The 26,104-nt window shown below is 42.3% G+C and overlaps 1 protein-coding gene across 4 annotated transcripts in view; it reads left to right on the top strand.

The window, feature by feature from the left end:
* The window catches only part of SLC1A2 (solute carrier family 1 member 2), a 171,061-nt gene that overhangs the window by 43,429 nt on the left and 101,528 nt on the right, over positions 1–26,104 (top strand). Inside the window, exon 1 of one of the 4 annotated variants that reach the window (XM_021925902.2) lies at positions 14,155–14,861. The exons of the other annotated variants lie outside the window; for them this stretch is intronic. Coding sequence (XP_021781594.1) covers positions 14,854–14,861 — 8 coding nt within the window. The 5' untranslated portion in view covers positions 14,155–14,853. Of the gene's footprint in view, positions 1–14,154; positions 14,862–26,104 lie in introns of those variants that run through there. 4 annotated transcript variants of the gene reach the window in all.

Raw genomic sequence — 26,104 nt, 5'->3', positions numbered from 1 at the left:
GTTTGTATCAATTAAACTATGGTAAAATTCATTTTCTTAAGCAATATGTTGCTTCACTCACAGTTACAGCTTCTAAGAACTTGTCGACATTAAGAACTGACTATACACATATGTGATTTATATAGGTATGTGTATGTGTATCACTTTACACATTTATATATATATATAGATATATCTCAATGACACAGTCCCAGCAGGCTCCCTACTAAGTATAAGACAAAATTATAAGGTAATAGTTATTAAAAAATAAGATAATAGATGGCTTAATATTTGCTTAGCAGTGTTCTAAGCTCATTAATGACGAAGGGCATTAAAAAAATCTAGAAGGTGAGTAGATACTTTTAACCAGCAGTGTCCAACCAACCCTTTGAATGAGAGGACTTTTTTGCTTATCTGTGGTGATGAATATCATGAAAACTATACACAAACCCTTTTTCTTTCTAGCTCATCAGCTATCATTAGTTTTAGTGTATTTTATATGTGGCCCAAGACAATGTTTCTTCTTCCATTGTGGCCCAGGGAAGCCAAAAGTTTGGACACTCGTTCTTTAAATTGGGGGTTTGGCTACTGTCTCGTCTATCTTCAAATTGTAGGGCTCTTTTCTTTGCTCCAGACAGGTGACCAGATCCAGGGAGACCAGGTTTCTGTAGTTCTCCAACGTCACATCACTATTTAAATTCTGCTGGGCAGGGTCCAGGCATTTCCACTCTTCTGGAGAGAATTCTATGGCCACATCCCTGAATGTTAAGAGTTCCATTTCTCGGCTTCAGGGGTGTCCTCAAGTCTTAGTTATAAATCTTTCAATGCCAGCAGGTCACAGAGCAATGGGGGCTGTGGCAGAATCACCTAGGCTTCCCCGAGCAGAGGACACAGGGCAGTGAAGCCCTAACCTGCAGGACACTACTTTAAATGTCACCTCTATTATATTATTTAATCTTCATCACAACTGTATGACATAACTACTAACATGATGCCACTTCACAGATGAGGAAGCTGAGAAACACAGAGTTTAAATAACTTGCTCAGGATCACACAGCTAAGACATGGAGGAGTCAGGATTCAAACTCAACCTGGCTTTGGAGCCGACATTCTTAGGTACTACGTGTGAAGGTTAAATAAGGTAATCTGTGTGGAGTACTTAGCAAAGTGCCTGGCTCAGAGTAAATACTTTGAACTTGAGCTATATTAATCCCATGATCTGATTTCTGTTTCCTCTGCCTCCTGGTATCTATGACTCTGGGATGCTGTGTTAATCATTGACCCAGTGCTCTGTATCGTGGCAATGGCTCCTTGCCCAGTTCTCAGACAAGTATCCCCATTGCCCATGCTGCGTTAGCCCTACCACTCCTGCCCAGCAGATGAGGCACCCAAAGACCCTCACCTTGTTGCAGCACGGCCTGCAGCCCTCTCCCTGTTTCACATCTACTCATTTTCTGGGGTCTTTCCTGTGTTCCCATTTAGTTTTACCTCGTACCTCAACCTTTGCTTCTGCTTCTGTCACCCTTGTTTCTACCTTCTGCTCTCACCCACAGCCTGGCCTCACCCCCTCCCTCAACCAGCTGCTCCCCAGCCCTTTGCTTGGTTCCTGGGACCTGTGGTTTGGCACAGTCTAGGGGCGGATGATCGTGACCGGCATCTCTACTGGGTTTGTCCCACTCATGAGGGGGCCCAACCCGGTTATGGAAACAGCAGCACTTGGTCATGGGTCTTGGAAATCTGCTAGAGAGGGTGCCCCAGTGTCCCATACGTGGCTCAGGTCCTGCTCTGGTGGGTCTCAGTGCTTCTACCATGTGCTAAACAAGTTCGAGCAAGTTACCTAAATCCTCTGTGCCTCAGTTTCCCCATCTGTAAAATGAAGATCCCTAAAAATACCAACCGCACAAACTTATTTTAAGGATTAAATGAATGAATTCAAATGAAGGGCTTAGAATATTTCCTGATGAAAAATAGTTATTGATTATAATTCTAAGAGTTATTGATTATAATTACAAGAATTATTGATTGTAATTATTGGTTGTGGATTCTTGCTTTGAGTTATTGATTATAATTTATTATTGTTTATAAGTGCTATTGATTATAATTATAAACTATTGTAATTGCCTTGATAATTATTGCTATGATAATAAGTTATTGATTATAATTCTTACTATGACTGAGACTTTATTGAGGCCACCCAAAGCATCATACTCATATTTGTGGCTGGTCCTATGCTAGGCCCTTCCTGGTTATTGAGAATAAGTTTGTAATAATCATCTATGAAGTTGAGGATAAATATCTCAAATAAATTATATGGAGTGTGTACTTGGGAGATACTAAAAGAAGCAGAAAAGTTAATAATCTGGCTTTGGGAGTTGTCATGTGGCTAAATGCCCAGTCCCCAGAGCCACCAAAGCAGGAGAGAGGGGACCAATACACATGATGACGCCATAAGAGAGCAGAGCAGAATGAAGCCATCAGCTGGATGGCATGAGTTGTTGATGAAGGCTCTGTAAGTGAGGAGGGTCTGGGTCCAGCTGAAAAATGAGTGAAAGATGCATCTGATCCTAAAAGACAAGAGAGGCCAAGGGGCAGCCTTGTAGTTCTCTTTACCAGGCAAACTTCCTTCCCTTGCCCTCATCGCTTCTCTGCTTTCTCTCCAAGTCACTTCTTTGTTTACTCCCTTCTGTCTTACACTGCACCCCCTTTTCATAGTTGCAGACAGTGGTGAAGGCACCATGACTGATGGGGGAGCCAGCTGCTGGGCCAGACCCCAAGGCTTCTTCATGCACTGTCCAGGAGTATTAGTGGCTTCAGAACTCTCGGCTACTATCACTTTGTTTTGCATTTGCTTTTCCAATGGAAACAATTTCAGACCTGTAGCCTGGTTGAGTTTCAAGATTGGGTAGAATAGTGCTTCTTACTGAAACTCTCATGTGTTTAAGAATCACCTAATGAGGTCACAGAGTCTCCCTTTGCAAAGATCTCAAGGCGTCATGGGTGTTTTCCCACTGCTGGTGGTACTAAGGGAAACGAAGTCACAGGTGCAGGTTTCAATTCTCAGGGGATCCATCAGCTTCACTTTGCTCCACTGTTGTAGACTGCCCAGTAGCCACTGGTCACCAAAGTCATTATAGTTGACAGATGGTGGCAGGGGGATAAAGAATGTGAATAACCAGTAAAACCTGAGAGAGGAGGTTCTGAGGGCCCAGCTGGACCCTGGTGGATACTTGCCTGTATCACTAGGAAGGGAGGGAATGTGGATTGGAGCCAAGTTGGTGCCGTATCAAAGTCATGAGGGGAGCTCATAAACAAGAGGCAAATGAAACAATGGGAAGCAAGGAAATGGGGCTTGGGAGTTGGGAGTTTCAGCGGTGGGTGAGACAAGGTGGGTTGCTTTAGGATGAATGAGGCAAAGGATTCTCACTGAGGGTAGCCACCTGGCTTACAGGTGGTGGACAAAAGTGAACACAGATGAGTCAACTCCACCCATCGTCTCTGCAAGAAAACAGCTGAAAACTCACCCCATGAATGACAGTGGAAGATGCCACCCTTTGGGACTCTGTACCCTGGCAGAAATGTTATGATTTATCCCAATAAGCAAGGCAAGTTTTCATATATTCATGTATTCTTGCATATATCTTAGCCATCTTTTCTCTCCCTGGGCCACTCAGCATGTGCAGCTCATGCTTTTCTTGGCCTGAGAGGTCATGGAAATTCTACCTGGCTGCTGCGATGCTGGGGAGGGATACTCAGCAATGGGAATTTCACTTCCTGCCCATCCAGTTCTTCTTCCAGACACTGCCTCCAGTGAGACAGCCTCTCACATAAAATGGAAAGAGTTCTCACCTCTTCCTGCACCTGCTCTCATTCCCCCTGCTGAGCTCTCCTCTTCACTGTTAGCTCTGGGCGGGAGCTGCTCTCTACCTCCTGTGAAACCAGAGTACAACTTATAACACTCACTCTGTTCTTTGGGCTTCTCCTCCAACCCATATGTACCCTCTGTCAGGCTGCTGAGTATTTGCTAAGACTCCAGTCTTCTTTTCTCTTGGTGAGGCACAGTTACCCAGTCACCACTGTCCTTGTTCACTTGAGAGCTGAAGTAATGTAGGTAGTTATTTCAGAAGAAAGAATTTGACTCCTTACTTGAGGAGGCTTACCAGGCATTGACAATGTGCCGCCACTAAAGGTACCTAGGAAGAGGTAGAGGAATATTCTGTGATCACTCCTGCCTCATCACTTTCCCTAAAGAGAGTGAGCTCTGGAATCACATAAACCTAGCCCCAGTTCTTAGAGGATCACATGCTTGACCTTCAGCAAGGCCAAGCCTGTTTCCTCAACTGAAAAATTGGGCAAGTTACACTGTATTTCCACGTCAAGGTGTTGTTCAGGTTAAATTGGATGATCTGTATAAAGCCCTTGCCTGGCTGATGGTTAAGTGCGTCATAAGTATTAACAATTATTATGCTGACACCTGTGCTACAGGCTATTGGAGAGTCACGTATACTTTTCCCTCCATGCCTTAGCCCACACTGTTCTGCCTGAAGCATCCTCTCTCTTCACCTCTTCCACCCAATTTTGTGAGTCTGGTAAGTTTTACTTTACCTTATCCCAAATTCTTGATTTCTGACCACCAGATACTTTATTCCTATATGGACTGTTTCTTACTTGACTGGCTAGGGATCCTTATATTATGATTTTTGTTAGCATCAGTTATGTTTTTGAGTTACTGCCATGCTATCCTGCCCCAGCTCCTGCCTGAATACATACACCTTTTCATCAACGATAATGATTGGTTCTTAGAGGGCAAGGTCAGCTTTGTGTCACTGGCAAGGCAGAGCATAGGAGGGAGTCAATAAAAATTCAGAATACATGTACTGAATCTTGAAGTAGAAATTCCAAGTTCCTTTTAGGGATGTATATGTGGCTGTGTCATTCTCTGGTAGGTTTGAAGATCTCATGTTTGGGACAATGCTCTGGTAAGCATCAACAAAATGTTAGACCATTTAGCTTCTTTATCCCTAAGGCCCCATGGCTTTTTATTTCCGACCTCCAGCATGAGTTTCCATTCATTCTTTTTTTTTTTTTTTTTTCTTTTGAGATGGAGTCTCACTCTGTCATCCAGGCTGGAGTGCAGTGGCCGGATCTCAGCTCACTGCAAGCTCCGCCTCCCGGGTTCACGCCATTCTCCTGCCTCAGCCTCCCGAATAGCTGGGACTACAGGTGCCTGCCACCACGCCTGGCTAATTTTTTGTATTTTTAGTAGAGATGGGGTTTCAACGTGTTAGCCAAGATGGTCTCAATCTCTTGACCTCGTGATCCACCCGCCTCGGCCTCCCAAAGTGCTGGGATTACTGGCGTGAGCCACCGCGCCCGGCCTCCATTCATTCTTTACACATTTTGTTTTGCTTCAGTTTGGGAGTAGGAGAGAGCCTCAAGGTGTCTGGTGGGGAACCTGGAGCTTGGTAAGCTGATTCTAGCATGAGGATGGAAAGGTACAACACTATCAGACCTCATGAGTGATGCCAAAATATAACTTGTAATTTTTATACTGAAAGAGTGTTCAATCTCTCACCTTCCCTCACCTTGAGTTATATGACAAAAGGGCCTCTTTATTACTTTGATATCTAGAGCCCCCAGTCTCTGGGAAGGTGGTGGGGGAAAAAAGTCCATTCTGGGATGCATTATTTTTACTGCCCACACACTATCCACTCCAGAGCAGGACTTGATGTTTTAAGACCCGGGAGAAGCCTTGGAATGGGAAAGCAAGCAGCATGTATAGTATGCACTCTCCCAGACTTGTGCTTTTCTATAATTTTAATGTCTTCTCTCTAGGCAGTGATTTGAAGTGGAGCTTAATTAAAATCAGGCAAGAGGTGTAAAAATGGAACATTAAAAATAGAAAGGTACAGTAATGGCACTGTCCATCCCCACCCCTGTCATAATGTCAGTGGCAGGGCTCTGCACTTCATGTTGCTTCTCCAAGTGGTGCTAGACAAGACCTCTGTCCTCATCTGCTTTCCTACACAAAATGGCATATCCCAGGGCAAGCTGACATGCTCTGGGGGCCAAAGACGTGTCAGGGACATCACGACTGGGCCTGTATCTGCCCCAGCTGATAGCTTATGTGTATGCATCATTGTTCTCTGTATCTCATTGTTTCAGTGTGAGGCAACTAAGCAAGCCTGCAGAGCTAGGAAAAATAAAACAGGACAAGAATAAATACCTCTGACTTAAAATAGAGATGACAACTCTTGCTGCTCCTTGCAGCAGTTGTTTAGTAGAGTGGGAAAAGCAAGGCTACGTGCGCTTGAGAGATTACTGAACTGGATTTTACTTTCTTTATGTGTAGAATGGATATCAAAATACCTACCATATAGATTTGATGATAATCAATAATAATGACAGCCATAATTGATTGAGCATGACTTCAGGCCAAGCATTTTTTGAAAGTCTTCAGGAGGTAGGGACTATGATTATTCCCATTTTGCAGACCAGGAAAGAGAAGCTCAGAGAGGTTTAGTGACTTTTCCAAAAATCACACAGCGAGGAAGTGGTAAAGCAGGACTCAAACCTGCAGCTGATAAGCTGTAAATTCTGTGTTGTCAGTAGCTCAACCATACCTGAGTAAAGATTCAGGGAAATCATACAGCTTTACTCCAAGTGTGAAATGAATGTTCTGATGAATTGAAAGATGATTGTAGGGGGCACATTAGATGATTAGGGGGTGCATTGATGAGGGATTAAATCATGTCCTATCATGGGGTAAGAAAATTATTCCTTTTTAAATTTTCTTTCAATCTTTCTGAGTATGACAAGGATTAAACTTTGATTAAGTGGTGTTGTGCCTTCAACACTGTCTAATACTTTTTAACCTCCATTTTTAACAAAGAGAGAGCAGATAGCAGAGGCTTAGCAGACAATAATATCTAACTAGTATTCAATAAAAATGGTTTTAGGTCATATTCATTTTCACTTCCACCTTCTATTGATGGCAGGTGACACTGGATTTTTACTGATAGAGTGATGTAAAATTTTGTCTTAGAATACACTTATTGGAGTATGGAGAATCAGTCAGTTTTCAACACTATTACAGAAATAATACTAGAGGTAGTGTCCAGATAGGACAAAAATAGCAGAAGCTGAACATGAATGAGTCAAGCATGAGAAATGCTGTGATAGCCTGTGAGCAGTTTTCAGCTGATGGTAGCATGTGGATCATAATAAACGTCAAGGACAGAGTGAAGGAAACATGTAACTCTCTCTTCTGATCTCTTAATAGGAGAAAAGAAACGAGCTGTTTATGAACTAGATGAAACAGTCTTTCCTCTGACATTTTGGGTATGAATTTAGCCTGTTCTGAAGGCTGATGGGTAAAGCAGGGGTTCGGGAAAATGGAGTTTGCTTTGGTCTTCATTGAACCATAGAAGCTGAGTGCTGGGGGTGGAACTTAGGCTCAGGGTCAGATCCTGTGTTAGATACATGAGGATCCAGATGCAGAAGGCATTTCCCCAAGGTCATTCTGGCTGAGAGCAACTGCAGTGTGAATAATGATTTCATCCATTTCTGGGTCAAGTGCCTTATCTTGAGTCTCTGTTTCCCACAACAGCCACCAGGCATGAACTGGCCCATGTAAAACCCAGATAGCTCAGGGTCAAATCTACCAGTCGTAGGTGCTCACCAATGTGCTGGCACTGCACAAAGCACCATGCATTACAAAGAAATGCTTCCACAAAGAGAAGGAAGTAAATAACTGTCTTCAAACTCAAGGAGCTGATAGGGTTATGCTATATGATTTTTAGCCTTAGATGAGTATCATTTGGAAGGTAAGTAGCAAGTCTGCTATAATAGAGTCAGTTAGGAAGGTCCTCCCAGGACTGAGAAGCCCTGTATTAGTCAGCTTTGACCAGGTTCTGCTTCAGTAACAACCACTCGCATGTTTCAGTGACTTCCAACGATAAAACTTTGTTTTTTGTGTCTGTTACACATTGGTTGCAGGCCAACTGCATACATTTACCACAGCTTCTTCATCTAGGACCCAGGCTGAAGAAGCAGCCAGGGCCACACCTCTCTTAGAGCAGAGGGGAAAAGAGCAATAGCAGAACCATGGGGAAGTTCCTAATGCTTCTACTTGGAAGTGGCATGTGTTACTTCTGTTCTGTGTGGTTTGGGTTCCTAGGAGCAGATTTTAGGACACGGCTTCAAACTCATATGGATTATTAGGGAGATACAGGAAACACCAGTTGGGGAATGGAGAAATGAGATAAGAAAGGCAGTCAGGAGAACATGTGTTATTAAGCTAGCTACCACTGTGGGCATCTCCAGTTCAGTCCCATGGAGAAGTTCTGGAAAACAGGGCAAATCGTGTGCCTTAGAATTACCTTCTTGAGGAATAAGGGAGCTGGTATATTTACACAACCAAACCTTCCAGACATGGGTTGAAGGCTACTCCTGAGGAGTTTTAATTTCCCAGCACTTCCAGCCTGTGTGTACACAGAGTAGCCTTCTAGCTTCTGAGAAAGCACTCAGACAAAGAGATAGATGCTGGCAGTTGCAAGCTGGCTGGAGTGCATTAGAGGGACAGGGAGGAGGGACATGGGTGGGGCACTGAGAGCATCTGAGACATGCTCACATTTCTTTGTCCAAAGGAATTCACGTGGCAAAGGACGTCTTCAGGGATAGAGAAGTGTAATCCTCCCACAGAGGTGCAGCAAATACTTGAGAACCAAAACATAATTTGCAACAGGCACCGAGCCCTGATTCAAAAGTGTAGTAAACTCTAGTTGACACAGTAAATGTAATAGATGGTTAACTGAGAGCTACCATCCAGACGAGGGTTTTTGACCTCAGCACTATTGACGTTTGGGGTTGGCTAATTCTGTTCTATGCATTATAGCATGTTTATTAGCATTCCTGGCCTCTGCCCACTTGGTGTCCATAGCCTCTCTCCCCTCACCTCATAATTGCGGCAACCAAACATGTCTCCAAATGTTGCCAGGTGTTCCTGGGGGACAAAATCACCCCTGTAGTGAGCCACTGATGTAGACCACATATGCATTGCTAATTCCCAAGGAACTGAAATAAATTGTGGCTACCTGGATGCAGCTGCACTCAGCCCGATGGGAGAGACAGACAAACAGACAGACATATAAACTGCAATGGCCAGTCCACCCTGGGTAACAACAATCTGAAATATGTAAAGAAAACAGAAATAGTTCAGGAGTGGTAAGCATCACGTTTTTTGCAGGCTGGGGATGGTCAGGGAAGGCTTTGCAGAGACAGAGACAGCAGAGCAGGGTTTTAAAGGATGAAGAGGAATTTTTCAGATGAGTGATCCCACATGTAGAAGTTAATGTTTCTGCTTGGAAATGGCATGTGTTACTTTGGTTCTGTGTTGGTTTGGATTCCTAGGAGCAGATTTTACGACAAGGATTCAAATCACACTGTTTATGATCTTTGGTAATTGTGGAGATTTGGGAATGCTACACTGAGACTGATGTTGGAAATGCTGACCTCAGAGCCAGGCTGATGGCAGGACGGTAGTTATACTGGCTTTACCATGGCATTGATCATATGTAAGGAGCAATGTCAAGGGCTTTGGAGGCACTTAGAGGAGTTGCCAAATGGCATGGACGCAACCCAGCCCCAGAGGCAGAAGCACCTTTGCTCTATTATTTTAGTCAAGGGAGAAAGCTAGCTTATTCTTTGGCCTCCTCAGTATCATTTCCTGACCCATCCACTTTGATGTTTGTTCCATATGTTGTACAAACAAACTGGATGTGGTTTTGTCACTTAACATCTCTCTGCCTCAGTTTCTTGACCTCTTAAACAGAGATCATAAGGTTTTCTCTCTTGCCAGTTTCACAGTCTTACTCTAAACCGACAAGGAAGTTACACAGCAATGGCTGTGCATTCAGATGAACCTGCCCTGCTCTGCCATCCACCAGGTGTGGACTTCTTTTTCTCCATCTTCTCGTCTGTAAAATGGGCTTAATACCCTCCTCACAGGGTTGTCTTGAGGACTGAATTGTGTGATGTCTATGAGTCCTCAGCCCTGCACCTGGGCACACACAGTAAGAGAATAAATGACAGTTGTTATCATAAATCTTAAGAAATAGGTTGAGTGTGCATAATGATAGCTAACTTGTATTGAGTGCAGGTGATATTCCAGGCACCATCATGGGGGTGTGTATGTATTAACCTATGACTACAGTAGGTATTCTGATTATCTCCATTTTCCACGTGAAGAAACGAAGGCTCAGGGAAATCTGATCACTTACCTAATGTATACAGTCAGTGAGTGGTAGTCAAACTTCAGCAGACTGTTAAGCAAGTAATTGCTTTGCTGGATTGTTTACTGCTTGGCGTTTTACCATAGCTCTTTGAAAAGAAAATCAAGTCTTTAGGTAGATAGTTACATTCACCAAATGATTAGAGCCCGTGTAGCTACTATTGGGTAAATGAACTTTTCTTACTATTGACTGAGGCCCCCTTACAGAGTATTAATAAGAAGGTAGGTGAGCAGCGATGTATTTTTAAGCATAGTATCTGAGCCGGCTTCTCAGGGTGAGTCTACATGGGTAGATGATGAATCACCCCAAACTGACCCTTTCCAGAAATGCCTGTGAGGGCAGCACAAAGGAAAACTTTCCATTGCTTAACTCTCCCCACAACCCCCACCCTCAGCTATTGAAATAAAATGCCAAGAGGCTGCTTGCCAGCCTCCCGGACGCCACCTCCAGAGCAGCAGGGAGTGTCTGCTCTCCCTTTGTGGCAGGGACACATATGGTGTTCTTAGTGTCAGAGGGAGCAGACTCTGTTCCAAGAGCTGCTTTTCAATCCAGCCTCTGTGCATAAGATGGCAGCAATGGAAAACAGTGCAGGGTCCCCGGGTCCGAGGGTCATCCTCCTTCAGCCCGTGCGCCTGCCACCTACTAGGCTCTTGTCTTTGGTGGAACAGGAAATACCACTCAGTGTAGGCATAGACCTAGCCTGCCTTGTGTACCTCTGTGTCCTGGTCCTTTGTAGATGCTTGAATGAGAACCAATCGTGAGGAAAAGGTATGATGCCCTTCCTGTTCAAAACACCTATTGAGTACCAAGTACTACACCCAGTATCATTTTCTTCCTTCTTTCTTTGGCTCAGGTCCTAGTTCCAGACCTTGTCAGCCACGTGTCCTGGAGCAAGTTATTTTCACTCTCTTTGCCTCATCAACAAGATGGAGATAATAATAATTCTGTGCAGAGACTTGCTGGAAGAACTCAGTATAAAGCAGCTGGCTGACGGAAAGTGCTCTAAAGTGCTGGTTCCTCTGTCATTTTGAGACCAAGACAGATGTGTTAGAGATGTCTCTGGGGGAACTTGCATCCTAGAATTCCACAGCCTGGAGGGATCTGAAGGCATGCGCTGGTCTTGGATCCCAAATGAGATTTGAAACCCTCTGATGAGCTCCCTATTTTGTAAGTTACAAAACCTTTGGCAACTGAGAAGAAGAGGCATCTGTAGCAACTTTAGCTGGGTCTCAAGCTCCAGGCCGTCCCCTCTTCCTTCCTCACTGCCAAGCAACAGCCTGCTGTCTGCCTCCTACTCAGACATCCACGGTCTGGAGCAACCTCAAAATTGTCATCTGGGGCAGGATGTTAATGCTGCTCAGGCTGGGGCTAATTGATTAACGGGTTATTTTCTCTACATAATACCCAAAAGATGGTTTTGCTTTCTGAGCCTCACCTGCAGCCACCCCTGGCTTCCTCCACTTTCCATCCTTTATGACATTCACGCTGCACACCTCCCCTTCTCTAGAGAGACAGTAAGCCTCTCCAGTGAGAGGCAGGGTGTGCAACAGTAACATGCGTAGGCTCGGGAGTCCAACTTTGAGGGTCCACCACTGACCAGCTTTGAACTTCAGCAAGTTGCTCAGCCTCTCTGTGCCTTCTTCTTGTCCCCAATAGGAATAATAGTAGTACTACTTCATCGGGTTTTTGAATGATTCAAACATGCCAAATGTGAAGCACTTAGAATGTGTGGCTGGCACATAGTAAGTCTTCAGTGAAGGTTAGCTAGTATCATTGTCCTAAAGTGATAAATGCCACCAAAAGGGGGAGTAGATCCTGCAACTAGAAGTTGGATGTAGTCAGGCTGCTAAGACATGAGACCTGAAAATCTAGTTTGCTGTGGATTTGCCATGGATTCCCATGGCGACTCTCAAAAGCAAAGTTGCTCAAAGGCCATTAAAGGCTCATAAAGTCAGTGGTTGTTTTGCCTAAGAAATTTTTGTGGAATGAACAAATACAACACAGTAAGGATAATCATAATAGTTACCATGTGTTGCATGCCACATTCCAGGCATTTTCACATGTATTGATGGAATTAATTTTCACTACAGTCCTGTGAATAGTTATTATTATTATCATCTGTTGTATGAATGAAGTATTTGAGGTTCACAGGTGTTAGATAATCTGTCCTAGGCCACACAGCTCATGAGTGTTGAAAGTAGGATTGGAATCTCAGGTGGAGCTCCAAAAGATGTCCACTGCAGGCCACGCGACTCTTTATTTTGACATATTTATCTATGGCTGCTATTAGGAACTGACGGGAGAACAGTCCTCTCTCAGATGTGTTATCTCCTGTGAAAATTTCAGACTGGGATTGAAATGGCCCAGAGAGGGGCCAGAGACAGCTATGAAAGAGGCACAGATATGGTGAGGAGTGTGTCTAGGTGATCCAGACACCTGTGGGGATTGTGCAGAGTAGAGCTCTGCATCAGGTCACCTGCAAAACATCTTGGGCGTCTGCTGTCTGGGGTAGATGGTAGTTTGGATAGTCCCCTGGCCTGATCCCCACTATTGCCTATCCCAGTTGAGAACTGAAGCTCCATTCTCTGTGATAACTTCTAGTCAGATTAATAATTCTATATAGCAGCCTGAATCCTACCAATATGATGACAAAAGTCTTTAATTATTTATTTATTTTTTGAGACAGGTCTTACCATGTCTGTCACCCAGGCCAGAGTGCAGTGGTGTGACCATGGTTCACTGCAGCCTCGACCTCCCAGGCTCAGGTGATCCTCCACTTCATGGAGTAGCTGAAACTGCAGCATGCATCACCATGCCCAGTTAATTTTTGTAGAAGAGTTGGTTTTGCCATGTTGTCCAGTGTGGTCTTGAAATCCTAGGCTCAAGGAGTTCTGTTGCCTCGGCCTTCCAAAGTGCTGAGATTACAGGCGTGAGCCACCATACGAAGCCGACAAAAGCCTTTATTCCTTTCTACCATAAGACTAAATCCAAGTCTGTAGCCTAGACTCAGGGTCCTCTGTGTTCTCACCCATTTGTCCCCTCTTCTTAACCTAAAAGATTGCCATGATATGGGAGATTTTGATGCCTGACAAGAGTTGGGGGAAGCAGAAAGGAGGAACGAGTAACAAAGGACTTCTCCAGAAGTTGAGGTAGGCCAGATTGGACATAGAAGGCCTTGTATGCTACGTTAGGGAGCTTGATCTTTATATAGAAGACTATTGCTTCAGAGTATGTTCCTTGGATCAATAAATCCATACATCTATATAGCTCTTATGTAAGAAAAATAAAACAAACAAAAAGTCAACATGTTTTGGGTAACTTTGGCTATGGCTTGGTTAAGCAAAGTTGAATGTTTCTTCACTGCAGAATTTCTCAGAGCCTTTAGTAAACTAATGTACATTCTTAGCCTCCAAAAAAGGGCAGCTCTGTCCAATCTGATGTGACTCTCTTCATCTTAAAATGTAGGAGCAGGCCAGGCATGGTGACTCATGCCTATAATCCCAGCATTTTGCGAGGCTGAGACAGGTGAATCACTTGAGGTCAGGAGTTTGAGACCACCCTGGCCAATATGGTGAAATCCCATCTCTACTAAAAGTACAAAAATTAGTTGGGCATGCTGGTGGGCACCTGTAGTCCCAGCTACTCAGGAGGCTGAGACAGGAGAATCACTTGAGACCGGGAGATGGAGGTTGCAGTGGGCTGAGATCATACCACTGTACTCCAGCATGGGCAACAGAGTGAGACTCTCAAATAAATAAATAACTAAATAAATAAAATAAATGCAGGAACATTTTACGTGATTAGTGTTCTGAGAGGCACATTTGAGAAATGGTGCTATGATTTATGGAAGCCATGGAAGGTGACATGGAGCCTAGAGTCCAAACCTACCTCAAAACAACAGATTGACCTTTCATTTTATATTTAATTAGAAAACAAAGAGAGGTCTTTCCACAAAATCCAGGAGTAAATTAAGCTATGGAACATTTAGAATTTAAGCATCAAGAAAAGATCAGAAGCTGGGACATCTCTGGGCCTTAAAATAAGCTAGTTTCTTCCACATTGGGATTTAGAAGTTAAAGACTAATGACTTTACTGGGTCAGGGTTAAATGTCAAAGAGCAAGTCTTCCAGGCATGAAATGGTTAATGGTCACTGGGGTTGGAAGAATGGTGTTAGAGAAGTGAAGGTAGGTACCCAGGGAGGACCATCTGGTGTCAGAGCTACCAACAGGCTCAGGGGCTTACCCGTGAACTGCTGGATAACCAAGTAGAAATTCACAAAACATGGGAAGGAAACAGCCATGGTTCTTGCCTAAGGAGAGAAAAGGGACATCAAAGGCCAAAAATGACACTGATGATGTCTTTAACTCCCATAATTACACAACATCCAAACAAACAGTGACCTTGGGCTCTCGAACGAAATGACAAAAGTCAATAGGACAGTTTGTGACGTCTTTGACATCAAAACACTGGGTAGGTAAACTTTAAAGTGCCTGACAGCTTTTCCTCTGTGGTGTAGCAGGACGATGATGGAAGGCAGAGCTCACTCCAGCACTACGTGACCAGCACGTTCCTGGAGCCGAGAGAATGGTCAGGTCAGAAATCTTGGATGGGATAAGGGTGGGTTGTGAGGGGTGATGAGAAGGGAGGAATCAGTTTGCATTCCTGCAGAAGGAGGAGAAACGAGAAGGCAGAAAAATAGGTTATTATGAGACACTGCTGAGAGTCTATTTTGGTATTTGGCAAAGACACTTGGTTTTCCCAGGGGCTGAAATAATGTGAGTTCCCTCCTGTGAATGAGATCTTCCTTAGAAACACTGAGGCTCAGAGAAAGGAAGAAGAGTTGGGAAATATAATCTGATTTTCAGGAAAAACAATTGGTTTCTGAAATGTCTTAGGATGCTGAATAAAATGCACAGGTCTCTGCATGCCAGTGCCTGGTAGTGAGTCAAGTACTTTTTAGGTTGAATGAATTAATGAATTAATGAATTAATGGAAGAATCAGAGTTATTTCTATCTTTCCACATCCAGTTACTCCCCTTTAAAAGACTGCTTAAATAATATATTAATTACATGATACTGATGACGACTTTACTCTCATGATTACACAACATCCAAACAAACAGTTACCTTGGCCTCCCAAGTCAAATGACAGCAGTCGATAGGACAGTTTTTGATGTCTTTGAGGTCGAAACACTGGCTGGGAAAACTTTAAAGCAGCTGACAGCTTTTTCTCTGCAGTATAGCAGGTGAGTGGTGACTTGGAAAAGCTGTATTTTTTTAAAAAATCAAAATAATCATCCATGATTGCATCTTGAAGAATTGAAGCACCCAAAAATGTGTGATGCTGTCCTTAATGGATATGTGCTCTACATTGAGCCTCGTGTTCTTTCTACAGGTTCTAGTGTTAGTGTTTTCAGCCATCACTGTGAAGAAATTGACACAAACGAAAATTCTAGAATTCCAGCTCTGCCATTTCCCTGTTGTGTGATCTGTTGTGTGATAGCTGTATTTCCACTTGCAAGTGCAAGTGACTTTAATTAAGATTTTATTGTCAAGCAGTTTACCCTGCTGTCAAAGCTCTTGGGTCCAAAAGTCTAAAGCAAAAGTGTCAGCGATGTTGCACTGCTGCCTGTATTTGGTGAGAGAATTAGCAGGTCTGGCTTTTGTGGTGAAAAAGGTATTTTTTAATAGTACTAAATGCATAAGATATTTGGTCCCATGTTACACTCTGGGTGCTTGTTAAGTATTTCTCTTTCCTCTTGCAACATAGAGTGTGGGTGTGACAATGACCACCGCCTCCGACTTGCTATTTATTTATTCCTTCAAATTACTCTTTTCTTCCATTATTGGAAAAAAGTGGTTAGTACTTCTTTATTCTCTCAACACATTTTTCAGTGTTCACTAGGTTCTGGGTGCAGCTTTAGGGTTTACCAGAAGTGGAACAATATTCAGTACTCTATTCTTTCACATGTTAGTTTCTCTTTTCAGAAGTTCAAGATGATGATTAAAAAAAAAAATAAAGAAGTCAAATGAAACAGAAATTGCAAAGAGAAGTTACTCAGGAAACCAGAAAACATCAAGAAAGTCTGGAAAAATTGGATTTGAGCAAGGGCTTTCTGTATTTGCTTGGCAATGTGGATGATACCAAGTTGTGAAGAACCTGATAATTTTCCTTGCTACAATAATATAAATTACTTATTCTGTTCACATTTTGGCCTATTTCTCCTTACTGTTTAAAATGAATTCCTTCAAGTTCATTTGTTTATAGTTTCAGTTTTAAAAAGGTGATTAATATTATGATCATAGAAGTTCTACATGCTCATTGCAGAGAAGTATTAAAACGTAAATGTACGCAGAAGGGAAAAATCACCTGCAATTTCTTCAACTAGAGATAATCACTGTTGAAATGTTGTATTTCCCTTCTAGTCATAACATACATCAATACGTATTTGAGATTATGTTATGTACTTTACGTCTGTTTTCTAGGCTGCCACTCTCTCCTCTTTTTTTTGAGACAGAATCTTGCTCTGTTGCCAGGCTGGAGTGCAGTGGCGCAATCTCGGCTCACTGCAACCTTCGCCTCTCCGGTTCAAGTGATTCTCCTGCCTTAGCCTGCCAAGTAGGTGGGACTACAGGCACCTGCCACCACACCCAGCTAATTTTTGTATTTTTAGTAGAGACGGGGTTTTACCATGTTGGCCAGGATGGTCTCAATCTCTTTACCTGGTGATCTGCCCACCTCGGTCCCCCAAAGCACTGGGATTACAGGCATGAGCCAAGGCACCCTGCTTTTCCCCTGCCTTTTTTAAGAAAAAGAACTTAAACCGTTTTAATATCCTATAAAATTATTTTGTAAATTCTTTTCTAGCCTTGGTTTTTGTCCTAATGGTCACTCTTATGTTCTGTGGACAATATATAGGACCTGACTATGCCCAGCTTTATGTACATGCAGTAGGTTGCCATATGAGAATATGGGTAAGGAATTCTATATTTTAATGGCTCTGTTAGAGTTCACTATTGCTGTGGTGTCATTTGCATAAGTATTTTGCAGGAATTGGACTTGGTCGTTTCCAGTTTTCTTATTTTATAAATAGTGCTGCAAATGACCCTCTTTGTATTGCCTTTATTTTACTTAGAGATTGTTCCAGCCACCATATTCCCGAAATGAAGTTACTCAGTTCATGAACATAAACAGATTTATAATGCTTTTTACCCATTTTGAGAAAGATTAAGCCTGATTCATACTGCTACCCATGTTTTCCGAATGTACTTGTTTGTACAAAGCCCCACTCCTGTCTAATTTAAGTCATTGACTTAGATTTTCTGCCTTTAATAGAGATCTAAAATTAATGGATTTGAATTTACTTTTAAAAACTCTTACCTTTTTTTTTTTTTTTTTTGAGATGGAATCTTGTTCAGTTGCCCAGGCTGGAGTGCAGTGGCATGATCTCGACTCACTACAACCTCTGCCTGCTGGATTCAAGCAATTCTCCTGCCTCAGCCTCCTGAGTAGCTGGGATTACAGGCATGTGCCACCACACCCAGCTAAATTTTTTTTTTTTCTTGTAGTTTTAGTAGGGACAGGGTTTCACCATGTTAGTCAGGATGGTCTGAATCTCCTGACCTCGTGGTCCGCCCGCCTCAACCTCCCAACATACTGGGATTACAGGGGTGAGCCACTGCACCCGGCCTAAAAGCTCTTACTTTTTTATAATAAGAGATACAATGCTTGCCATAAAAATAAGCAAATTCAATGAGTAAAAAGTTAATTATTGCCAGAAATAACAATACTTAAATGATGTGTTATCAGAAAATTAGTTTTACATTTTTATGTAATAAAATTCACATCAAGACTTTATATTTGAAAGAATAAGGATTGCTTTTATTCTCATTTTCCCTCATTTTTCTTAATATTCTCTCTAAATTGTCAGAGATTTTACATTTGTCAATGCCATTCACCTACTGAGTCTGTTTCAAGACAAGCCTAAACGACAAGAGCAAAGGAATATTCTAGACCCTCAGAAATAATTTCAAATGTCTGAGAAGGATCCTTGAAGTTTGCTGCCCCAGAGAAAAGATACGTTATATTCTTGACAAAAAGAAGGTGTCTTGGAATGCACCCCATTTTTGCCCACGTTGCAACCAAGGGCCTTCTGCCCAGCGTTCTAGGGGAGTGCTGGGAGTTGCCTGAGTCTTAGCCACCTGAGCAAGTGCAGTGCCATGATGCATGGTCAGAGGTGCCCAGGAACATTAGCGGATTTTCAACTAAGTCTTTCTACCATCTGGGGACACCAATGAGGTGAAGGATTTTATTCCCAGAAATTTTATAGAACAAACACACACCTGCCCATAACATCACTGTTCAAAATCAATTAGGGATATTGTATGGGTTGATTATAAGTTTGTGAAGATGAATCTGGAAAAAAACATCATGGAGTCCCCCAGTCTAGGTGTATTTGATGGTATTCAATTCATTCAGGAACCCTCAAAGTGTAGCTAAGTACAAAGCTATAGAATCTTTAGAATCATTACTGCTAGACATCTTATAACCTGCTCAGAAGGCCATACCAGCTTTCGTTGGGCAGTTGGCTATATACCATGTATTTCACATAATTATTTTGTTTGTAACTAAAGAGAAAAAACAGCTCTGTAGTGGACAGTGTTGTTATCCATCTGCTGTGCATTACATATGAGAAAACCAAGGCTTACAGAGTTACCTAACTTGTTCAAGGAGACCGTCAGCTAAGACTGTTTTTTTTGACATGAGATGGAGTCTTGCTCTATTGCCCAGGCTGGAGTGCAGTGGCATGATCTTGGCTCACTTCAACCTCTGCCTCCTGGAGAATCAAGCGATTCTCCTGCTTCGGCCTCCCGAGTAGCTGGGATTACAGACACACACCACATGCCCAGGTAATTTTTGTATTTTTAGTAGAGATGGGGTTTCACTATGTTGACCAAGCTGGTCTCGAACTCCTGTCCTCAAGTGATCCGCCTACCTCGGCCTCCCAAAGTGCTGGGATTACATGTGTGAGCCACCATGCCCAGCCAGCTAAGATGTTAAGACTGGATCTATAATTGGCCTCACTCCCTCTACAGCTGGTGCATTGACCACTTCCTGCTGTTTTGCGCAGACATGCAGCGAAACAAGGCAGTTAGCAGGCACGACCTATGGATGCTTTCTTTCCCAGTTAGCTCCAGTACACTCACAAGTGCTAATCATCTGAAATGGTGTGAATTATGGAAAAATACAGAAAAAAAGCCATATAGGATTATTGGAGTGAAGATGCAGGAGGAGGGTGTGAAGGTTGGGAGGAGGGAGATCAGGTCTCTCTGATGCTAAGATTCTGAAAGTGAGCTCACCATGGTTGGTCTCATTCACAGACCCTCTTACCTTTGGCCTTTTTTCATCCTGAGAGTAAACTCTATAATGCTTTAGGTCTCCCTACCAACAAGGTGGAAGAGTTTGAACTCACATTGGCCAAAGGGGCCTGCCACAAGGGAAAAATTCTTTGAAACCTTGTGTTTTATCCTTGGAAACCAAGCAAATTCTTACATCATGCTCTATTGTTTGTTTGTATTTCTGTGTAAACATTATGGTTTAAACTACCATGTTTCTTTGATTATAAATGTAATCATTTATAGGAGTTTCCATTGATTTTATAACAGCATTGGGATAAGGGAAACTACATTCATCATGAGACACATTCTATTTTCAGAAAACTTGAAATATGGGAAAATGTATAATTAGAGTTGAGGAAATTCAGGAAGATTTTGCTGCTCGTGGAAGATGTGTCATGTTTCTGTTGGGGCTGGGCCAGGCTTCTGGTATCTATTTGTGTCCACGTGAGAGTAGGCACATATTTCAGTATGTGGTGCAAAGTCTCAGATGTGTTCTTGGGTGACAGGTGTGGGGGCGGCTGGGGGTGAAAAGTGTGAGGAATTGCCCATGGCTGGCTCCTTCTGCCTCGCTGACATCTGTTGGGATAGGGTTTCTCGACCTTGGCCCTATTTTTTTTAAAATTATACTTTAAGTTCTAGGGTACATGTGCACAACATGCAGGTTTGTTACATATGTATACATGTGCCATGTTGGTGTGCTGCACCCATCAACTCCTCATTTACATTAGGCATATCTCCTAATGCTATCCCTCCCCTGTCCTCCCACCCCATGACAGGCCCCGGTGTGTGATGTTCCCCTTCCTGTGTCCAAGTGTTCTCATTGTTCAGTTCCCACCTATGAGTGAGAACATGCAGTGTTTGGTTTTTTGTTCTTGTGATAGTTTGCACAGAATGACGGTTTCCAGCTTCATCCGTGTCCCTACAAAGGACATGAACTCATCTTTTTTATGGATGCATAGTATTCCATGGTGTATATGTGCCACATTTTCTTCATACAGTCTATCATTGATGGACATTTGGGTTGGTTTCAAGTCTTTGCTATTGCGAATAGTGCTGCAGTAAACATACATGTGCATGTGTCTTTTTATCAGCATGATTTATAATCCTTTGGGTATATATCCAATAATAGGATGGCTGGGTCAAATGGTATTTCTAGTTCTAAATCCTTGAGGAATCACCATACAGCCTTCCACAATAGTTGAACTAGTTTACAGTCCCACCAACAGTGTAAAAGTGTTCCTATTTCTCCACATCCTCTCCAGCACCTGTTGTTTCCTGACTTTTTAATGATTGCCATTCTATCTGGTGTGAGATGGTATCTCATTGTGGTTTTGATTTGCATTTCTCTGAAGGCCAGTGATGATGAGTATTTTTTCATGTGACTGTTGGCTGCATAAATATCTTCTTTTGAGAAGTGTCTGTTCATATTCTTTGGCCACTTTTTGATGGGGTTGTTTGTTTTTTTCTCGTAAATGTGTTTAAGTTCTTTGTGGATTCTGGATATTAGCCCTTTGCCAGATGAGTAGATTGCAAAAATTTTCTCCCATTCTGTAGGTTGCCTGTTCACTCTGATGGTAGTTTATTTTGCTGTGCAGAAGCTCAGTTTAATTAGATTCCATTTGTCAATTTTGGCTTTTGTTGCAATTGCTTTTGGCATTTTAGACATGAAGTACTTGCACATGCCTATGTCCTGAATGGTATTGCCTAGGTTTTCTTCTAGGGTTTTTATGTTTTAAGGTCTAACATTTAAGTCTTTAGTCCATCTTGAATTAATTTTTATATAAGGTGTAAGGAAGGGATCCAGTTTCAGCTTTCTACGTATGGCTAGCCAATTTTCCCAGCACCATTTATTAAATAGGGAATCCTTTCCCCATTTCTTGTTTTTGTCAAGTTTTTCAAAGATCAGATGGTTATAGATGTGTGGTATTATTTCTAAGGGCTCTGTTCTGTTCCATTGGTCTATATATCTGTTTTGGTACCAATACCATGCTGTTTTGGTTACTGTAGCCTTGTAGTATAGTTTGAAGTCAGGTATGGTGATGCCTCCAGCTTTGTTCTTTTTACTTAGGATTATCTTGGCATTGAGGGCTCTTTTTTGGTTCCATATGAACTTTAAAGTAGTTTTTTCCCAATTCTGTGAAGAAAGTCATTGGTAGCTTGATGGTGATGACACTGAATCTATAAATTACCTTGGGCAGTATGGCCATTTTCACGATATTGATTCTTCCTATCCATGAGCATGGAATGTTCTTCCACTTGTTTGTGTCATCTTTTATTTTGTTGAGCAGTGGTTTGTAGTTCTCCTTGAAGAGGTCCTTCACATCCCTTGTAAGTTGGATTCTTAGGTATTTTATTCTCTTTGAAGCAATTGTGAATGGGAGTTCATTCATGATTTGGCTCTCTGTTTGTCTGTTATTGGTGTATAAGAATGCTTGTGATTTTTGCACATTGATTTTGTATCCTGAGACTTTGCTGAAGTTACTTATCAGCTTAAAGATATTTTGGGCTGAGACGATGGGGTTTTCTAAATATACAGTCATATCATCTGCAAACAGGGACCATTTGACTTCCTCTTTTCTGAACTGAATATCCTTTATTTCTTTCTCTTGCCTGATTGCCCTAGCCAGAACTTCCAACACTATGTTGAATAGGAGTGGTGAGTGAGGGCATCCCTGTCTTGTGCCAGTTTTCAAAGGAAATGCTTCCAGTTTTTGCCCATTCAGTATGATATTGGCTGTGGGTTTGTCATAAATAGCTCTTATTATTTTGACATACGTCCCATAAAAACCTAATTTATTGAGAGTTTTTAGCATGAAGGAATGCTGAATTCTGTCAAAGGCCTTTTCTGCATCTATTGAGATAATCATGTGGTTTTTGTCTTTGGTTCTGTTTATATGCTAGATTACGTTTATTGATTTGTGTATGTTGAACCAGCCTTGCATCCCAGGGATGAAGCCCACTTGATCATGGTGGATAAGCTTTTTGATGTGCTGCCAGATTCGGTTTGCCAGTATTTTATTAAGGATTTTTGCACTGAAGTTCATCAGGGATATTGGTCTAAAATTCTCTTCTTTTGTTGTGTCTCTACCAGGCTTTGGTATCCGGATGATGGTGGCCTCATAAAATGAGTAGGGAGGATTCCCTCTTTTTCTATTGATTGGAATAGTTTCAGAAGGAATGGTACCAGCTCCTCCTTGTACCTCTGGTAGAATTCGGCTGTGAATCCATCTGGTCCTTGACTTTTTTTGGTTGGTAGGCTATTAATTATTGCCTCAATATCAGAACCTGTTATTTGTCTATTCAGGGATTAGACTTCTTCCTGGTTTAGTCTTGGGAGGGTATATGTGTCCAGGAATTTATCCATTTCTTATAGAATTTGTAGTTTATTTGTGTAGAGGTGTTTATAGTATTCTCTGATGGTATTGTGTATTTCTGTGGGATCGGTGGTGATATCCCCTTTATCATTTTTTATTGTGTCTATTTGATTCTTCTCTCTTCTTTATTAGTCTTGCTAGCAGTCTATCAATTTTGTTGTTCTTTTCAAAAAAACCAGCTCTTGGATACATTGATTTTTTGAAGGGTTTTATTATGTCTTTATCTCCTTCACTTCTGCTCTGATCTTAGTTATTTGTTGCCTTCTGCTAGTTTTTGAATGTGTTTGCTCTTGCTTCTCTAGTTCTTTTAATTGTGATGTTAGGGTGTCATTTTTAGATCTTTACTGCTTTCTCCTGTGGGCATTTAGTGCTATAAATTTCCCTCTACACACTGCTTTAAATGTGTCCCAGAGATTCTGGTATGTTGTATCTTTGTTCTCATTGGTTTCAAAGAACATCTATTTCTGCCTTCATTTCGTTATGTACCCAGTAGTCATTTGGGAGCAGATTGTTCAGTTTCCATGTAGTTGAGTTTTGAGTGAGTTTCTTAATCCTGAGTTCTAGTTCGATTACACTGTGGTGTGAGAGACAGTTTGTTATAATTTCTGTTCTTTTGCATTTGCTGAGTATTGCTTTACTTCCAATAATGTGGTCAATTGTGGAATAAGTGCGATGTGGTGCTGAGAAGAATGTGTATTCTGTTGATTTGGGGTGGAGAGTTCTGTAGATGTCTATTAAGTCCACTTGGTGCAGAACTGAGTTCAATTCCTGGGTATCCTTTTTAACTTTCTGTCTCATTGATCTGTCTAATGTTGACAGTGGGGTGTTAAGTCTCCCATTATTGTTGTGTGGGAGTCTAAGTCTCTTTGTAGGTCTCTAAGGACTTGCTTTATGAATCTGGGTGCTCCTGTATTGGGTGCATATATATTTAGGATAGTTAGCTCTTCTTGTTGAATTGATCCCTTTACCATTACGTAATGGCCTTCTTTGTCTCTTTTGATCTTTGTTGGTTTAAAGTCTGTTTTATCAGAGACTAGGATTTCAACCCCTGCCTTTTTTGTTTTCCATTTGCTTGGCAGATCTTCCTCCATCCCTTTATTGTAAGCCTATGTGTGTCTCTGCACATGAGATGGGTCTCCTGAATACAGCACACTGATGGGTCTTGACTCTTTATCCAATTTGCCCATCTGTATCTTTTAATTGGAGCATTTAGCCCATTTACATTTAAGGTTAATATTGTTATATGTGAATCTGATCCTATCATTATGATGTTAGCTGGTTCTTTTGCTCGTTAGTTGATGCAGTTTCTTCCTAGCATTGATACTCTTTACATTTTGGCATGGTTTTGCAGTGGCTGATACCGCTTGCTCCTTTCCATGTTTAGTGCTTCCTTCAGGAGCTCTTGTAGGGCAGGCCTGTTGGTGACAAAATCCCTCAGCATTTGCTTGTCTGTAAAGGATTTTATTTCTCCTTCACTTATGAAGCTTAGTTTGACTGGATATGAAATTCTGGGTTGAAAATTCTTTTCTTTAAGAATGTTAAATATTGGCCCCAACTCTCTTCTGGCTTGTAGAGTTTCTGCTGAGAGATCTGCTGTTAGTCTGACGGGCTTCCCTTTGTGTATAACCGGACCTTTCTCTCTGGCTGCCCTTAACATTTTTTCCTTCATTTCAACTTTGGTGAATCTGACAATTATGTGTCTTGGAGTTGCTCTTCTCGAGGAGTATCTTTGTGGCGTTCTCTGTATTTCTTGAATTTGAATGTTGGCCTGCCTTGCTAGGTTGGGGAAGTTCTCCTGGATAATATCCTGAAGAGTGTTTTCCAACTTGGTTCCATTCTCCCCATCACTTTCAGGCACACCAATTAGACATAGATTTGGTCTTTTCACATAGTCCAATATTTCTTGGGGGCTTTGTCATTTCTTTTTACTCTTTTTTCTCTGCACTTCTCTTCTTGCTTCATTTCATTCATTTGATCTTCAATCACTGATATCCTTTCTTCCAGTTGATTAAATCGGCTACTGAAGCTTGTGCATTCGTCACATAGTTCTTGTGCCATGGTTTTCAGCTCCATCAGGTTATTTAAGGACTTCTCTACACTGGTTATTCTAGTTAGCCATTTATCTCTTATTTTTTCAAGGTTTTTAGCTTCTTTGCAATGGGTTCAAACTTCCTCCTTTAGCTCAGAGAAGTTTGGTCATCTGAAGCCTTCTTCTCTCAACTGGTCAAAGTCATTCTCCGTCCAGCTTTGTTCCATTGCTGATGAGGAGCTGCATTCCTTTGGAGTGGGAGAGGCGCTCTGATTTTTAGAATTTTCAACTTTTCTGCTCTGTTTTGTCCCCATCTTTGTGGTTTTATTTACCTTTAGAGTTTGACGATGGTGATGTACAGATGGGATTTTGGTGTGGATGTCCTTTCTGTTTGTTAGTTTTCCTTCTAACAGTCAGGACCCTCAGCTGCACGTCTGTTGGAATTTGCTGGAGGTCCACTCCAGACCCTGTTTGCCTGGGTATCAGCAATGGAGGCTGCAGAACAGCGAATATTGCTGAACAGTAAATGATGCTGCCTGATCGTTCCTCTGGAAGCTTTGTCTCAGAGGGGTACCCGGCCGTGTGAGGTGTCGATCTGCCCCTACTGAGGGATGCCTCCCAGTAAGGCTACTTGGGGGTCAGGGACCCACTTGAGGAGGCAGTCTGTCTGTTCTCAGATCTCAAACTCTGTGCTGGGAGAACCACTACTCTCTTCAAAGCTGTCAGACAGGGACATTTAAGTCTGCAGAGGTTTCTGCTGCCTTTGTTTGGCTATGCCCTGTCCCCAGAGGTGGAGTCTACAGAGGCAGGAGGCCTCCTTGAGCTGAGGTGGGCTCCACCCAGTTCCAGCTTCCAGGCTGCTTTGTTTACACTCAAGCTTCAGCAATGGTGGGCGCCCTTCCCCCAACCTCGCTGCCACCTTGCAGTTGGATCTGAGACTGCTGTGCTAGCAGTGAGTGAGGCTCTGTGGGCGTGCGACCCTCCAAGACACGCGTGGGGTATAATCTCCTGGTGTGACCTTGGCCCTATTGCC

The sequence above is a fragment of the Papio anubis genome, chromosome 12 (genome assembly GCF_008728515.1).
Source record: "Papio anubis isolate 15944 chromosome 12, Panubis1.0, whole genome shotgun sequence".
Lineage (NCBI taxonomy): Eukaryota > Metazoa > Chordata > Mammalia > Primates > Cercopithecidae > Papio > Papio anubis.
This window is presented reverse-complemented; position numbering and strand designations above follow the sequence as displayed.